At 36.0% G+C, this 18,431-nt stretch overlaps 1 protein-coding gene across 7 annotated transcripts in view; it reads left to right on the forward strand.

Moving 5' to 3' along the window:
* Positions 1-18,431, forward strand: part of ADGRL3 (adhesion G protein-coupled receptor L3) — a 915,407-nt gene that overhangs the window by 628,695 nt on the left and 268,281 nt on the right. For all 7 annotated transcript variants that reach the window (XM_030925166.1, XM_030925184.1, XM_030925200.1 and 4 more), the window contains one exon: positions 13,563-13,643. In XM_030925166.1, the coding sequence (XP_030781026.1) occupies positions 13,563-13,643 (81 nt within the window). The remainder of the gene's footprint in view (positions 1-13,562; positions 13,644-18,431) is intronic.

The raw sequence follows: 18,431 nt of genomic DNA on the forward strand, positions 1-18,431 counted from the left end.
AATAATTTTCATGAGTCTATTGTGGAGGGTCCATTCTAGTCTGTACCATCTTCTGTTAGGTTAACTGTCTCTTGATAAAAAGCAGAGTGGCATTTAGACAATGATACTGTCAACCATGTTCCTAACCTCAGTGCAAGTGCTGTCTTAAAAAAGTTAATGTCTGCCAAGTTGTTTTGGTAGGGAAGCTCTCCTAGAATTATTCTAGAAAATCACTGAAGATACTTGTTAGACATTTCTGGTCTTTTTCTAATAAGGAAGTTTCTTTTAATGGGTTATCCTGAACAGGTAGATTCAGACTAAATTCCTCTAAAGCCTTCTCAGTATCAGAATCAATTACAGACCATCAGGCATAATTCTAAAAAGATTATCATGAAAATGATCCCTTTTTGTGTGTAATATCGTCAGGATGATGTGATGACAATGTTCTAGAATTACAATTTAATTTTTTTTCTTTAAAGGCACACATTATAGCAGATAGGACAAATGGCTTTTTTGGAACTTCTTCAGCCAATTTCAGTATTGATCTTTGTACCTGGTGTATATAAACAAGTCTGCTGTCTACACAGTTAACTGCAATTTAATGAGGTTGAAAAGATCATTGAGAAGGTCTACTAGCTGCATATCTTCCTAAGTACAGCATCTCCTCAAATGTTCAGTGGCAGGTGGTTCAGTACATTAGTATTCAGCATTGCTTTTCCAGTTTACACCTGTGGGTGAAAACATCATGGCTTTTCTGTAAAGATAATCTACCTGAAAATATGCTTTTCCCAGAAATAAGGTTAGTGATTGGTACTTGGTAAAGCCATCTTGATAAAGCCATCATGAAGGTAGAAGCAATGAATAATGGCTTTTGGTAGGTTTATGTGATTTTTTTCTTGAGATATTAATGACATTTCTAGGAACAATTCTTAGAACATCAAGGCTATTTGAGGACAGCTCCAGCACCTGACATAAAATGTTGATGATAGGAAACAATAATTTTTATATGGCATGACGTGAAACAGGTTTTTAATTAAATTAAGAGTGGACATAAACTCTATTGTTCAGCCTGTTTTTAAAAAATAGACTCTCACATTCATGTCAAGATGGTAAAGTGTTCTGTAGTAGCATAAACTGAAATAATCTGCATTGCTTCTTTGAAACCATAGTTTCTTGTTACAAGTAGAACTTTGAACTGTGACATTTTAAATCATTTAGCAATGAAATACAAAAAGAAAAAAATGAGGGATATTGTGACGTCTCATGCTATAAGTCATCAATTACTCCTTCTATACCAAAAGAGGATATAGTATCAAGTCCAGCATTCCATAATATAACTTGTTTACAGTAGGATTTAAGGGTTTTCACTCATGCCTAATGTCCGGAAAGTATATTATCAAGACACAACAGCACCTCAAACATTTTGGATTTTGAAATAATTTTCAGTAATGAATATGCTCCTTAATGCTTTATTAATTTCAAGTTCTCCGAATATATGTAAAATATACATGAGTGTTTCTGTCTCACTAGCATGTGAAGTGATTTACCATGTTTATTTTTTTATTTGCAGATATTTCTGTCTGAAATTTCCAAGTTGTCTCCCCTTTATCAATGAATGAGCACTTGGAGAGCACTGATAATGAATAATTTTGAAATGATTGTATGCTAGCCCTCTGAATATTCTCATTCTCAAAGCAGAATATTAAGATGTGTCCGTTGAATTATATGTGGCTGAATTAGTTGAGTCGAAACCGTGAAAGTAAACTTTTATATGGCCAAAGAAAAAGTTGATAAACTTATTAAAGGAAGAAAACACTTCTGCTTTCCAGACACATATGCACGCCTGCACACACAATATAAGTGAAGTTGCTTTTGTTTGAAAGTGAGAAAACCCAACTCAAATTCGCCAAAACTAAAATAAGGAATTTAATCTCTCCAGTAATTGGGTTTTCAAAGAATGAGGCTTGCTTCAGACCTAAAAAGTTCATATTCTGCTATAAAGCCTTTGTCTCACACCATCACTGTAATTTTGCTTGCTTCTGTATGATTGGCTCCTTTCTCAGATAGGTTTCTTCCAGATGTCAACAAGATGACCATGGGCATCTTCAAACCTGATTTTTCATAGAGTTCATATTCTTGTAGAAGTAGTGTTCCTTCTCTCTATGAGCACTACTCATTGGTCATCAGGGAACAATCTGATTGTGCCTTCTGACATACTTTTTAAAACCCTCTGAATGGCCAAACCCGGGTAATGGATTCACCGCTCTGATTTTAGAGATACTGTAGAGAGTAAGTCCTTCCCCAAACAATTTAAACTGAGCAGGATTAATATTGAATGGTATATGGTATCTGGAAACAAGGGATGCATTAGGCATGTAATTTTATGACACAATAAAAAAAATTATCTAAATGTACTCTAGTAGAGGTGTTTTGTTTTTTATAAAAACATCCTTGGTGTCATTTTTATTGCTGCTTTGCTTGTTTCCCCAAAATATAATTTTTAAAAGAAAAATCCTTTATGAATAAGAATTACAACTTCTAATCCCACATGAGGCAAGCTAATATATCTATCAGATACTGTTTCCTTGAAGGAAAAAAAAATAAGACTATAATATGCAGAATTTTCTCCTTTACATTTTTATTTCTATTTGCTAGTGGTATCAGTGAGAATCTTTAAAACATTCAAATTAAACAAAAACTGTGAAAACTCCCCAATGATAGTACATAGCCCAGTGAACATTTAAATGGACAAAGTTTTTTGTGTGTGTTTAAGCATAAAGTAAATTATCTGAAATTGATTGTGCTTGATTTTTCATACAGGAGTTATGTGAAAAAATTATTTGAACCTTGTTTGAAGCTAATATTGAAGTTCTAAACTATGAATTTTTATATTCTATTAAAGTCACCTCTTCCACCTTTCCCCATTTCAAGTGTTCTCCAGAACTTTAATGAGTATTACTTGGTGCATGTTGTTAGGTAAACAGGTCTGATTTAATATATACATTTTCCGAATATTTAATCTTGGAGTCTGTGATATGAGAGAAAGCTCTATTCGTCTATGACATAGAGCTGTATTTGCCTTTCACTATGACGTCTTTCTCACTCATTCACTCACTCTCTCTTTCTTTGTTTTAGTAAGAGTTACCTTGAAATGTCATAATATTTTTTATATAGTAAAGGAAACCAAAATGGAAATATAATAGGAACCAAGTGATTCATTTAATCCTACATTAATTTGAAATAATGAAATGGAATGACAGTTTTAGAAATATTAAGATATCTGTTAAAGAAGAAAACATAAAACTATTAAATATGTTATAACTATGAAATGATATTTCTACTAAATCTAATACACAGTATCTTAAAATCAATCTAGCTCTGTACTGTTACTTTATAAATATTTTCATTTCTATGACAATTTTTACTTTTTATAGACAACTGTAATATAAATACCTAGTACCCCCAAATTATGCTAATAATGCCTCCTATTCTTTGAGTGTAAAGCTAAATTTTAACTTTTCCAAATTCCTTTGATTAATGCTACAGACATAAAAGTAGGATAAATCTGTCAAAAATGAACAATTTGCAAAAAGAATTCAAATTTCTCAGGTGACAGTGTTTTAGCACACAGAGGGGAGTTGTCAAAATTTCACTACAGGCAGTTATATTCTATACAATGATACATTTTAAATTATCTTGAAAAGAATTAGGTGGTAAAATTCACTATCATCATCCTAGGAAAATATCCATATTTTTTAATTTCTCTGTGTGCCAATCTGGTCTCTTTATACTTAGGTCATTCTGATCCCATTTTTATAAGCCTTGCAATAGCTTTGCAAGGAACTTCCTGCATTCGGGTCTTTGGGGGCATATATTGATCTCAATCAGCTAACTGACATGCTGTCAAGTCCTACTGGGCCATCTTCCTGGCAGATCCTCTCACAGATCACTTGGATTGATGAAAAGGAAGAGGAGATTCTGAACTGATTATAAGGAAAATAAGAGTCTCCTTGTCTCTTTTCTTTATAAGAACAGTTAATTGGACACACATGTGTTTATAGGTATTCTGATAAAAACCTCCTTCTCTGATTCTTCATCAGTTTGCTTAACCTTATCATTATAGGTGTAAAGAACTCTTTGAACACTGGAGCCGTAATGGACATATTAAAATTTTTTCAGTCTTCTCTCAGCTAAGTTGAGGTACACTTAGTTTATTATGACTCTGGTATTGAAAGACCTCGTTCTAATTCCCATATAGATCTGCCTTCTTTAAGGTCTACTGACTCAAGAGCTGATATGAAGAATGCCTATTGGCCACTATTTGAGAGTAATACCTGATAAATAGCTTTTACTTTGAGATCTATATTATCATATTTCATCATTGATAACATTTTTTCGGTCAAATTCTGGCTACTACATTTCGTATCTTAGAGCCTTCCTTGTGGGGAGGGGTTGGGGAGAGGTGTTAGCATTTTGTTGCAATCCACCTATGAACTTTGTTTCCTGTGCCTTTTATTTTTTCATTATTTTATTTTATTTTATTTTATTTTATTTTTTCGAGACGGAGTCTCATTCTGTCACCCAGGCTGGAGTGCAGTGGCGCGATCTCGGCTCGCTGCAACCTCCACCTCCCAGAATCAAGCAATTCTCCTGCCTCAGCCTCCCTAGTAGCTGGGACTACAGGCTCATGCCACCATGCCCGGCTAATTTTTTGTATTTTTAGTAGAGACGAGGTTTCGCTGTGTTTTGATCTCCTGACCTCATGATCCGCCTCCTCGGCCTCCCAAAGTGCTGGAATTACAGGCCTGAGCCACCGTGCCCGGTCTGTTACCTGTGCCTTTAACATGCTTTCTTATTCTGCTTTTTGAGTTAGTGCTACTGAATGTTTTCTGATCTATCAGCAGGGAGGAAAAGAAAATTTACCACATTATGTTTTTCTTAGCATGCCAAGATAGGATTTAAAGCAGAACTTTAAAAACATAAGCACAGCAGGCCAACTTCCTGAATCTGTCCTCTAGGGAACAAACTTTGTTGTGACTTCCCTGGTTTATGGTTTCGCTGTTCGCTTCTGTGGTTCTAGAGGCAAATTCTCTCCTGCTAGTTCTCCTTTGAAATAATTCTAATATTATTTTTCTAGCACCATAACCCTTTATCCTAAACACATAATTTCAATATTTTCTTTATACCAGCAACTATTTTCAGTTCTGTTAAATAGATGAATGATAGAAATATGGTGCCAATTAATCCAAGTTTTTCTTATTATAGTTTACTATAATGATACAATTGCCCCCTACCTAACAATTATGTTATTTTGGAAAAATAAAACTGAGAAAAGTACGTTAGGAGAGTATGTTTAAATAGCTACTTTACATAAGGGCATTGGGTTAAAATCACTATTTGGTGAATTGTTATATCCTTCATTTGGTAGAGGCCTTTTTAAGAACTCCATGAATGTTTTCTGTTAGAAAATGGGTAGACTGAGAGTTAACATGGTTATCAAATTTGCAATACTTCTCAATTAAACAGAATTAGTTGCAGTGTGAATTTGTTTTAACTTTTGAAATTTTCCCAGAATTTCAATGTTTCTCTTGTTTATCATTTGGAATATAGCAATTTTAACGTTTGCCTTACTTTTTTTTATGTCATTCATATGTGTTTTCACCAGGAATACAGTGAGCTCTTACGATGTCTAAGACATTCTAGTAGGTCCTAGGATGACAGAGAACACATAGGAGCTGCAGTTGATACTTCCAACCCTCGTGGAGTTTTATATCTGATTCATCCTATTTAGTCATCACTGAATGTTTTCATTTAGGTTACTCTTCCAATAAAGGGAGGTTAGAAAAGGGAAAGGATGTTTTGGTTTCATTGTAAAAATATAGCGAATGTTAAAATATTTTAGAAATTCTAGAAGAATTTGTGGATAGCCAAGTTGTGTGTGTGTATGTTTGTGTGTATTTATATTTATATATAAACAAAAGATATATAGTGTATATAAATAAAATATGTAAGTTATATTACACATATCTGCTAATATAAATAGCAAGTATTTGTATGTAATACATACATTATAAACACATATTTGCTATTAGTATTGTTTTATTTAATATACAATACCTGGAGCATACAAAATTATAAGTATTAAATAAATTTTCCTAACAGAATTTGAGTATAGAGCCAATGTCATCATTTTTGTTTTCTTGGAATTTGTTATTTAGGCTACATGTTGAAAAGGGTTAAATAATTGGTATTTTCTTTTAATATAAAGTTTGGATAGGTGAATTGATTTATAAGTAAAAATACAGATTCACGAAATTCATAAATTATGCCCTGTATCTACATTTTGGCATAAATAAAAAGTCACAGGAAATTCCTCATCTTTTTCTCTTTTTTCAAAAGTACTATATAATATGATGAATCATATTTTCAAATATCACAAGAGAATTGCGAGTATAAATGTGATAGATAATTTTGTCTTTTGTAGTCACAGTGTCTGCTTTGTGTTTGTTCCTCTACCAGTCTTTCCTGAGTCACCCCAAAGAGATTTTACTTCTCAGTTATCAAGATTATTTTTGTCTTTCTTATAAACAAGAAGTAATAAAAATAAGCATTTTTAAACACCTACTATGAGTCACACCCATATGGATTGGGTTTCCTTTCCTTTAGAAAATGTATTTCTCAATTGAAATCATTTTATATTTTTGATTATAAGTTTCAATAGTTAAGGGTTCACCAGTTTATTTTCAGTACTTAGTATCAATCACATAGTAGGCACACATTACATATTGTCCAAATGAATAATTTAGTAATGAGGGAATCAGTGAAAGCTCATTCACATTTTTTTCTCTTTTGCTGTTATTTGTGTTGAGGTGTTATTTTGCTCAATCTTTGCAAAAATTAATTGCTCTTTTTTTTTAATTTTCTTTTTTTTTTTAAGTTTTTTGTAGTAATGCTTGCTACAATAGATCTTTGAGACTTCATAGAATGTATTTTTTAGTGGTGCTTTCAAAATTAACATTTGTCATTTAACCGCCAAGTCTATTTTTCATGTTTATGAAAGAAAGAAAGGCATCTGTATAGTTTTATAAAATAGATTTCCCTATGTATCTGTGAGTAGTTGAAATTTATCATAAATTGAAAGCATTTCTCACGCCAAGTGTGAGAGAAGTGAGACAGATCCTTTCAGATTGTTTTATATTGTTTTATAGTCAGAAAAAGAAAGAGAAGTTAAACTAAAGGCAGGTAGCCCGGCACCTAAGAACCAGACCCAAAACCAAGGAACCAGACCTGAAACCAGGCCTGGGCCTGCCTGACCTAAGCCTGGTAATTAAAGATCGACCCCTGACCTAATGGGTTATGTTATCTGTAGATTCTAGACATTGTATGGAAAGTCATTGTAAAAATCCCTGTCCTGTTCTGTTTTGTTCTGATTACCGGTGCATGCAGCCCCCAGTCACGTACCCCCTGCTTGCTCTATCAATCAGGACCCTCTCACACACACCCCCTTAGAGTTGTGAGCCCTTAGAAGGGACAGGAATTGCTCACTCCAGCAGCTCGGCTCTTGAAACAGGAGACTTGCCAATGCTCCCGGCTGAATAAACCTCTTCCTTCTTTAACTCAGTGTCTGGGGAGTTTTGTCTGCAGTTCATCCTGCTACAATGTAGTTTCAACACTAGGACCAAGTGATGTTCTGCAAGCTGAAAGATTTTCATCCCTTTCAGATTAGTTGATTTCTTCCTAAAAATTGCTATATTAAATTTCACACTAAATTCATTTTCAAAATGTATTTCTTAATTTGTAGGTATCATAATGGTATAAAGAAGCCCCTAGGCCGGGTGTGGTGGCTCATGCCTTTAATCCCAGCACTTTGGGAGGCCAAGGCGGGCAGATCAAGAGGTCAGGAGTTCGAGACCAGCCTGACCAACATAGTAGGTATCAAATTGACTTTACACAGTTTTTGGTTGATGATGACTTTTGATTGGTGTTTACATCATCTCCTGAGAGCCGACTTTACAAATGCAGATGGGTATAGTCAGAGTGGGACTTGAAGGAAAAAAAAAAAAAAAAAAAAAAAAAAAAAAAATTCAAGCTGTTATAATGCTAGGCATGTCCAATTTTCCATCAGCACAAACAACACATTGACCTATGTTTTGTTTTGTTTTGTTTCAGCAGTAGAGATTATTTCCAACAAGAAATCAGACTTTCTTTCTTTTTTTTTTTTTTTTCTTTTGGAGGATCAGAGCTACTTTCAGAGTGTTTTAAAAACTTAGGAAAAAATCCCAAATGCCATTTTTAAATGTAGTATGGTGTGGGTTCCCTCTTCCTCACGTGGACTTATTATTGTAGTAGAGCAGAAAGATGTAACTTACTGACATCCAAAATGTTATAAAAGCAAAATGGACAATATTATTAAAAACCTCAGGAGTAAAAATGTGGCATCCATTTTATTGTCTTTAAAGAGCAGGACTGTCATATCTCTAGAGTTAAATAATCATGATCAACAGTTGAAAAATGTAAAGCAAACAACAACAACAACAAAGGCATAAAATCTGCCTGGAGGACCATCAACTATTAAACTTGTTTACAGTACTATATAGAAAATGGTGAAAAGTTGAGTTGAAAAATGGTATAACTGTAGAAATCAATGGGGATTTTATGGTAGTAAAATGTGGTTTTACTTTTAGAAGAAAGTTGTGGTTATTTTCCCAATTGCATATCTTCATGGTTTATTGATATCTTCTTTTATCCATTGGTCAGTGGTGACAGTATTAATATTTCTATAAATACGCAAAGAATTTGAAATAAATGGGTTAGAGGAAAAGCATCTGATAGCAGCATATTTAGTTCTTTAAGTCTTACTTATTAAAATTAGGTTTGAGCCTTTGTCTGTGCATTTATCCTTTTAGAGTTTCTCATAAAAGTCAGATATTACCTCTTGTCATCTCTTAAACTCTGTAAGTGCTGTTCATGGAAATTAAATTAGGCCTTCCTTAAGCACCCTATTGAAAATTGCTAACTGCTCGTCCCACTCTAGATACCCTTTAACCTAGGTTGCTCCCATTGTCCTTAGCATCTTGCACATATGATATAATGCATGTATTTATTATGTTTACTGCTTGCTTTCTTTTCACTCTACATAAGAATATGGACTCTCATTTATTATGGTGTTGTATATATGCCAAACACCTAGAAAGGCACCTGTGCCTCATGAATTAATGAACAAAAGAACGAACTTCTAGTAATAATAATAGCTAAAAATTAATAAGTACTTTTCAGTGTACTAAGCACTGTTTTAATTACTACCTATGTATAAATTCATCTAATCTTCAGAATGCCTCTATGAGGTCGGTGCTGTTATAATCCTCATTAAACAAATGAGGAAACTAAGACTCATAGAAGTGAAGCAACTTGATAGTTACTTAACTAGTTGGGTTATATGATTAATAAGTGGCAAAATCTGGCTAACAACACAGACTTCCTGCTTCTGAAGTCGTGATCTTACCCATTAAACTAAACTCCTCTAGTTTGTAAACCTAGCCTTACGGGGAAAAATGTACATATTTTCATAAATAAATAGCTCTCAATATTTTTAATGTCTCAACACACATGAAGCATTATGCCCCACACACCTTGAAAATAATGCCATTCTAAGTGAGGCTTGAGAAGTAAGAGGATGAGGATTATTGGCAGTTTTCTGCAGGCTAGCTGTAAAGCATCCACTTTCTAACCGGCCTCTGACATCACTCTTGACAACCACCATCTTGACTTGACTTTTGAAAAAGTCTCCAACTTCTCAAGATGTCAGTTTTCTCATTCTAAAATGTGGATTCTGGAATATAAGCTATCAAATGTCTTTCTCTGTCCTAGTTCCATAGTTCTATAAAGTATTTCTATGCTCAGATGTACAGGGAAAATATTGACAGTAGAAAGAGAGAAGAGCATTTTCCTCTACCAAATGCTGGTCAAGTCCTTTTTCTATTTGAACTTTAGTAGAAATTGCACAGGGTTTCTCAATAAAATAGAAATTAAATGAAAGTTGAAAAAGAGATTGAAGATAGAAAAATAAAGGTTTTTCCAGAGTCCATAATGGCCTTTTGATTTTTGCTACAACACTGGGCTTTATTGAGCAGACCCTTGAAATTTTTACTTATCTGGTATACCTGACAGTGGAGAGTCCGCGTTTTCATTTCAGAACAAAAGTTTTTTTGTGTGTGTTTCTCTGTTCGTTAGATCATTTTTCTCCTTCTACCCTCTCAATGGGGACATAATTTCTGGCTCAAATTCTCTGATTTATCTTTCTATACTCAGAGAGATTGGTCCTTTCCCAGATTTTACAGTCATCATAATATTAATCATTTCAAAATCTGGTCAACGCTGACTTAACTATACTATCACCTTAAAAACAAACAAACAGCAACAGCAACAACAACAACAACAAAAAAAAACCCTCAAAATGTCTCCATGTCATTGGGACCTTTATATCCTGTTATCGAAAAGTAAGATAGTACAGCCTCTTTGGAAATCAGTCTGACAGTTTCTCAAAAGTTTACATATAACATTACCATATGACACAGTGATCCACTCATGGGAATATATACAAGAAAAATGCACATAAAAATTTGCACATGAAGGCTCAAAGCAGCATTGTTCACAATAATCAAGAAGTGGAAATGATTCTAAATGTTAATCAATTGATGTATGGATAAATTAAATGTAGTATGTCTATGCAATAGACTATTATTTAGGAAAAAGAAGTAAAGTACTACTTTGTGCTACAACAGTGGATGAGCTTCTTTGAATTATGTTGAGTAAAAGAAGCTGATCACAAAATATACAAACATATATTTTATAATTTCATTTATATGAAAAGTCCAGAATAGGCAAATCTACAGAGACAGAAGGTAGATGAGTGGCTGCCTAGAGCTGAGATGGCTTGGGAGGAAATGAGGAGTGAGTGCTAATGAATTTTGGATTTCTTTTGGTTTTGATGAAAATGTTCTAAAATTGGTCGTGGTGTTTGCATAACTATGAATATATTAAAAACTGTCAGGCCGGGCGCGGTGGCTCAAGCCTGTAATCCCAGCACTTTGGGAGGCCGAGACGGGCAGATCACGAGGTCAGGAGATCGAGACCATCCTGGCTAACAGGGTGAAACCCCGTCTCTACTAAAAAATACAAAAAACTAGCCGGGCGAGTTGGCTGGCGCCTGTAGTCCCAGCTACTTAGGAGGCTGAGGCAGGAGAATGGCGGGAACCCGGGAGGCGGAGCTTGCAGTGAGCTGAGATCCGGCCACCTGCACCCCAGCCTGGGCGAAAGAGCGAGACTCTGTCTCAAAAAAAAAAAAAAAAAAAAATGTTGAATTGTATACCTTAAATGGGTGCTTGTGGTATGTAAATTATGCTTAGTTAAGATACATATATGAATGTATGTGTGTCTATATGATATATATATATATAAAATCTCCATGCAAATGTATCATTTTTCCTAGAGTAAATATAATCAAAACTAATTTGCAAGCTACCCTCCCTTTTCTCTATAGCCACTATTCTTTGGTTTAAAAATGCTCATATTTTAACAAAGTACATAGTGATGGGGGTTGGATGAAAGGAGATTAGGTATGTGTGAACGTGTTTTGTAGTTACTGTCTTAGGTGATGAAAGCTATGTTCAGGTATTAAACAGAAAATCAATATTATTCTATATGCTAAGGTTATTTTGAGCCAATATAAAGAAAGCAATGTATTATTTGCATTTACAAGATCTACCAAGTTTCAAACCAATCTATATGTAATGACACAGGGCCTGAAGAATAGAAATGTCTTTGCAACCAATATGTTACATAGGTCAAGAGGTGGTTTTATAATTAAGATTATCTGAAGTTCTTAATAAACTGTATTGAACATGGACTGCTAACAGTACACAATTGGTGTCTTATTCTTTTTATAATAATGTTTTTAGTATTCCACTGAAACATGGCCAGTGAATGTGCAATATTCTTAGTTACCATTATGAGGGACTCTGTGTATTACAGGCTCTCCACTGTCTCTGCTGTTAGCCGGAAAAATGCTGGGAGCAATGGCAGCTACTATCAACAGGGAGCCGTATTAATTATTTGAAATGTGCCTCATAAGAGGAATCAGCAGAGTTTATTACAAGTCAAATATTACTTGAAATGGGAAGGTTACTCCAACTGTTATCATAATCTATGTATCATTAACTTTCCTTGTTTAGGAAAAGAGATTAACAACCATGTAAATTGCTATAGTAGATGTGTGAAATATATAACTGCATATTCCCATTGTAGAAAGAAAGTAGTGGGTCCTCCATTCCCACTCAAACCTTCTGTATATAAAGTAGCTTTAGAAATTGAACTGACTCTATAATTATGCTTTCTTGCCTCAAAATCCTAATTGCTTATTATTATCAATATACAAACTATGACTACTTTGAGAATTAGAGAATTCTTTTACATTTAAGCTAACAATTTTTTCAAATTAGCATCTTAACCTTAAAATTCACTTTAATGCTTTCATTTCATGAAATAGAAAGTGTATTACAAATTTGTGTGTTAACTAATAAAATGTTTTGCAAGGAACACAGAATTAATCCATCTACTTCCCTTTTAAATTGTGGTTGTCTTTTTTTATTAAATACAGATAGGAACACTCTTTTATTCAAGTAGTGGAAGTGAATCTTAAAGGTAAAATATAAATTAATCATAATTGTAAAGTGATCTAAATAAATGTTTCTCAAAGTGTTATTTGTACATTGGGTGCAAGTCTCCAGACTGTTTATTACTGATCTTCATTGAGGTAGGTGCAGAAATTGAGAGAGTTTAGAAATATTTACAGCAGGCTGGGCGCAGTGGCTGAAGCCTGTAATCCCAGCACTTTGGGAGGCAAACGCAGGTGGATCACGAGGTCAGGAGTTCAAGACCAGCCTGGCCAACATGATGAAATCCCATCTCTACTACAAAAAAAAAAAAAAAAAAGAAAGAAAAAAAAATTATCTGGGCGTGGTGGCATGCATCTGTAATCCCAGCTACTCAAGAAGCTGAGGCAGGAGAATTGCTTGAACCCGGGAGGAGGTTGCAGTGAGCTGAGATCACGCCACTGCACTCCAGCCTGGGCAATAGAGCTAGATTCTGTCTCAAAATAAATAGACAAATAAATAAATAAATAAATAAGAAAGAAATACTTACAGCAAATAAATATGCCACTTAATATTTATTTAATCTAACAACAAAAAAAAGGACTTTTGTTTTATATGTCTTTGCTTTGAGTTTTTTTTTCTTATAACTCATTTTTATTGTGTTTTTAAAGTTATCACTCTATAACACATTTGTAATTTCACAACAACAAAAAAAGAAGAAACATAACTCAGATTGTTGGAGAAGCACTGCTTTAATTGGGTGATGTTTGGATGACACATTGTTTTTATGTTTGGGCAGATATGTCTACACTCTTTAATGTAGGCTATCAATTGAGTTTGGAGTAAGATAAGATAATGTGATATAAAAACAATTTATAAAGGGAAAAGACATACGAATGATGTCTTCTTAACAATTTTTTTTTGGGTCTACAGGGCAGGCACATCATGGACAAGTTTCATACATTTCTCCACCAATTCATCTTGACTCTGAGGTAGAAAGACCCTCTGTTAAAGGTGAGTTTTTCTGTATTTAAAGAAAAAGTAACTATGCTCATTCTTTGATGAAAGCAATGATGGTTGCACACATGTATTTTGTAATGCAGTGCCTGTTCAAAAAGCAGGGATAAAATGAAATATGCGAGTAATCTGGAGATAAAACAAGTCTCATTTATAAACAAAAATGTGAAATATTTCTCTGAGAAATGTTTGTAAACCAAAATACAGTGGCTTCAATAAATGAGTATTCATAGTGATTCAACTAGTGGAGAACTAGTTGAATACCAATTTAGATTTAGAAAGTACCAGATAACCATAACTTTTTTACTGGGACCTTCTTTTTCTACTATTCTATTTTTTTTTACATTAAGATGTCTTAATCTAAATCATATTGATAGGTTTTTTCCCCTGAAAAGTAATATTTTATTATTCTTAAGTCATTTTATATTAACATCATTTAGTTTTTAAAATATATGTTAAAATTATGTATTTTTAGATTGATGCTACCTGTTTCAGTTAAAGATTTTTGTAAATAGTCATACAAAATAAAAATTTAAAGTAACATTTACTGCATCATAATCTAAATACAAATTTAATCCTCCAGCTTTTAAATAAATATTTATCAATGATTTTCAAAATGTTTCTTGTTCTCAAAGCTGATATGTGGACATGCCTTTTAATTTTATAAATACCAAATATTCCAAGGTTAACTTTTTGGTTTTAAGTAATGCAGTATATTTTCTCATGTTTTCAACAGTATTAATTACTTAATAAATTAAAACTCATTAGGTCTGACATTTCTGATCATGTTTTCTGTATAGGCTATTTCCTCTCCTGAGAATCTCTTATCCCTTTTTGTCTAATTGATAGGTTTCCACCAAAGTTTCAAGGCCCTCCTCTGTATTAGTTTCTCTATTAAGTTTCCCCTGACTGTGTGATAGGGTGGACATATGTGCATGTGTCAGTTTTCCAAATGCCCCCTGTGCTTGCCTCAGTTATTACACAGCTAAGACACTGGATTTTATTTTGTGGCATTCATGTTCCTTTCCCTTATCTGTATGCTCTGTGAGGGCTCAGAGTGTCCTATTTATTATTTTTCCCTGAGCCATCGGGTCTGTGCTTGACACATAATGGAAACTCATTCAATGATTTCTAAGGTACTGACAGTGAAGGTGACAGCATAGATCCTGAAGGATGCATCTGTGCTTTATTAGAGAAAAAGAGAGGAGAAATGATAAGCGAATCCCATGAAAAGGAAGAAAAATGAGACAAAACATAAATATGTGAAGGTATTTTTAAGGAAATGTGCTGGATGCACAGTAAAAGGGGAGCAGTTCTGGAGGAAAAGACTGGAGAGATGTAACAAGGCAGACTGTGATGGATTCTGTATCCCATACCAAGGAGTTTGTGTTTTATCCTGGATAAAAACATGAAATATTTTAAATTATTGTTCCCCAGGTTAGTTGGGTGTTACATCATAACATTATCAGTTCTAGATATGAGAAACATATTTCTGATGTTAGTGTAGGTGATGAACTGATTGGAGAAGAGATTGGCAGAAGGAGGCTTTTCAGCAGTTCAGATAAAAGATGATGGGGAAATCAGGAGTGTGTCCCGGCAATGTGAGGATCTGATAAGTATTTTGAAGAGACATGACATTTCAATGAATAGATACAGGGAAAGGGGCAGAAATGCCTCTGAGGTTTCTATATTGATTAACTGCTTGGATGCTACTGTGGTTTGAATGTTTGTATCCCTGCCAAAATTCATATGGAAATTTAATCCTCAGTACAACTGTATTAGTATTAAGAGGTAGACCTTTAGGAGATGATTGTGCCATGAGGGTGCTGCCCTAATGAATGGATGAATGACCTTATAAGAGGGCTGGAAGAAGCTAGGTAGGTCCTTTTTGCTCTTATGCATTTTGCCATGTGAGGACACAGCAGGAAACAGAGAGCAGCCCTCACCAGACACTAAATCTGCCAGCCCCTGATCATGGGCTTCTCAGTCTCCAGAACTGTGAGAAAATAAATTTCCATTCTTTATAAATTATCCCATCTCAGGTATTTTGTTATAGCATCACAAGCGGACTGAGCTGGATGCTTATGACATGATTGCTCATCATGAGAAATAGATATGAATTATAAATCAATGCATTGCTTTCGACGACACATTAATCCATATTAGAATGTTCCTACTAAACTTGAAAGATAGAGTCCTACTAACAGAGGTTGGTGACTTCAGTAGAATTCAGTTCCTCAAGCATGATCCCAATATGATTTGAGAACGAGTATACTTTAGGGTCATAGATAAGACAGTATAATGATCGACTCCAAAACTTAGTGACTTAAAACAAGAAATATTTATTATAGTTTTGAGAGTTAGTTGATGTCTACTGACTTAGCTGAGGCTGAATGTTTTATAGTTAACAGCCTGGTTGGTTTTGCAGAGGAGGGGACTCACTCATGTTTTTGAAAATTGCCCTGATGTCTCTAGGGTGATGGTCACAGGTCTCTCTTCATTCAGCATGTTACTGTCATGTTTACTGATGTCCCATTAGCCAAAGCAAGTCACATAGCAAATTCAATTTAGGAGAGCAGAAATAGATTATGTCCCTTGACTGAGGAGCCACACTTCAAAGGACCATGAATGTAAGAAGAAGAGGAATTAGAGCAATTTATAAAGTACTATAGGTAGTCATATAAAAAATAAAATCAATGTGAAATCAAACAAGACAAAATACTGACTGATAAAGGGATTTGGAAGCTAATAAATGGCCAGGTGCAGTGGCTCCCATTTGTAGTTCCAAGTGATGGTGGTGGTGACCTGCCTAGAGCAGCCGCTGAGGGGATGCCAGCTGCAGCAGGGGAGGCACGACTAGGGCTGCATGCTCTGCTGAGCACGCAGGGGCCAGGAACAGGCGCCCCCTACCGAGTTAAAGGGACAGGAACCCTGCACTCCTAGGTGCAGCCGCGGCTTCCTAGCGGGCAGCTCTGGACCCAGCCATCCCTGAGTTCTCAGGGACCCAGGAAGCCCCCACTGCCACTGCAGGCTCAGAAGTGACTGATCCTGCTCCCTGTCCTCTCCCTGCTCCTGGTGCCTGCTCCAATTTCAGAGCAAAGGTGAAGCCGAGCGTGGTCACTGTTGCATCCCGACTGGGTGTGCATGTGCTTGGGGTGGTGCTGACATCCCAGCCCCGCTCCACCACCTCAACCCTCTCTGAAACTTTGAACACCGACAAGCTCAGCGATGGAAGCCCAGGTTCAAGGGGCTTAGGGTAGCTTGGCACAGGCCTGCAGACCTCCCTAGGCATGAAAAGCCTGGGCACCATGGATGGCATGTTGAAGGCAGGAGGCAGACAGGTTCTTGGGCTGAAAGGACTGGGTCCCCAGTTTAAACCCCACTTTCAAGGAAGGGAAGTTTAAACCCCACTTTCAAGGAAGGGATGGCCTGAAGCCTGGGTGCTGGACTGCCAGTTCTGGGTGGAATCTGTGACCTGGAGTGAGAACTTATGGTCCTTTTTCTCAAGCCCTCCCATGGCTGCCCATGGACCAGTTGGCATGCACTTCCACCCTTCTGAGCCCATAAAAATCCCAGACTCAGCCATACTTGAACAGATGTTGGGATGACCTGCCTGTAGAAGGGAGTTACCCACTAACAGTCTCCTCTCTACTGAGAGCTGAACACTCATCAGGATGACCTGCCTGTGGAGAGAAGCTACCTACTTTGGGTCTCCTGAGAGCCATTCTGTCCCTCAGTGAAGCTCCTGTCCACCTTGCTCACTGTATTAGTTTATTCTCACTCTGCTAATAAAGATAAACCTGAGACTGAGTAATTTATAAAGGAAAGGAGGTTTAATGGACTCACAGTTCCACATGGCTAGGGAGGGCTCGCAATCATGGCAGAAGGTGAAAGGCAGTATCGTATGTGCTGGCAGACAAGAGACAATGAAAGAGCCAAGATCGGGTGCAGAGGCTCACGCGTGTAATCCCAGCACTTTGGGAGGCCGAGGTGGGTGGATCACGAGGTCAGGAGATCAAGGCCATCCTGGCTAATGTGGTGAAACTCCATCTCTAATAAAAATACAAAAAAATTAGCCAGGCGTGGTGGCAGATGCCTGTAGTCCCAGCTTCTTGGGAGGCTGAGGCAGAAGAATGGCATGAACCCAGGAGGAGGAGCTTGCAGTGAGCCCGGATCATGCCACTGTACTCCAGCCTCAGCAACAGAGCGAGACTCCATCTCAAAAAAAAAAAGAAAAAAAAAAAAAAAAAAGCCAAACAAAAAGGAAAACTCCTTATAACATCATCAGATCTCATGCGACTTGTTCACTACCATGAGAACAATATGGGGGAAACTGCACCCATGATTCAGTTATCTCCCACCAGGTCCTTCCCACAACACATGAGAATTATGACAGCTACAAGATGAGATTTGGGTGGAGATGCAGCCAACTAATCACGCCTTTCCAACAGTTCCCCAAAGTCTTAATTCATTGTAGCATTAACTCAAAAGTCCACAGTCCAAACTGTCATCTGAGACAAGGCAAGTCCCTTCTGCCTATGAGGCTGTAAGCTCAAAAGCAAGTTAGTTACTTACTAGATATAATGGGAATAGAGGCACTAGATAAGTACAGCCATTCCAAATGAAAGAAATTGGCCAAAATGAAGGGGCTACAATCCCCATGCACGTCCAAAGTTCAATTGGGTAGTCATTACACCTTAAAGTTCCAAAATGATCTCCTTTGCCTCCATGTCTCACATCCGGGTCACACTGATGCAAGATACAAGTTCCCATGGTCTTAGGCAG

Source organism: Rhinopithecus roxellana, chromosome 2 (assembly GCF_007565055.1).
Source record: "Rhinopithecus roxellana isolate Shanxi Qingling chromosome 2, ASM756505v1, whole genome shotgun sequence".
NCBI classification, from domain to species: Eukaryota; Metazoa; Chordata; class Mammalia; order Primates; family Cercopithecidae; genus Rhinopithecus; species Rhinopithecus roxellana.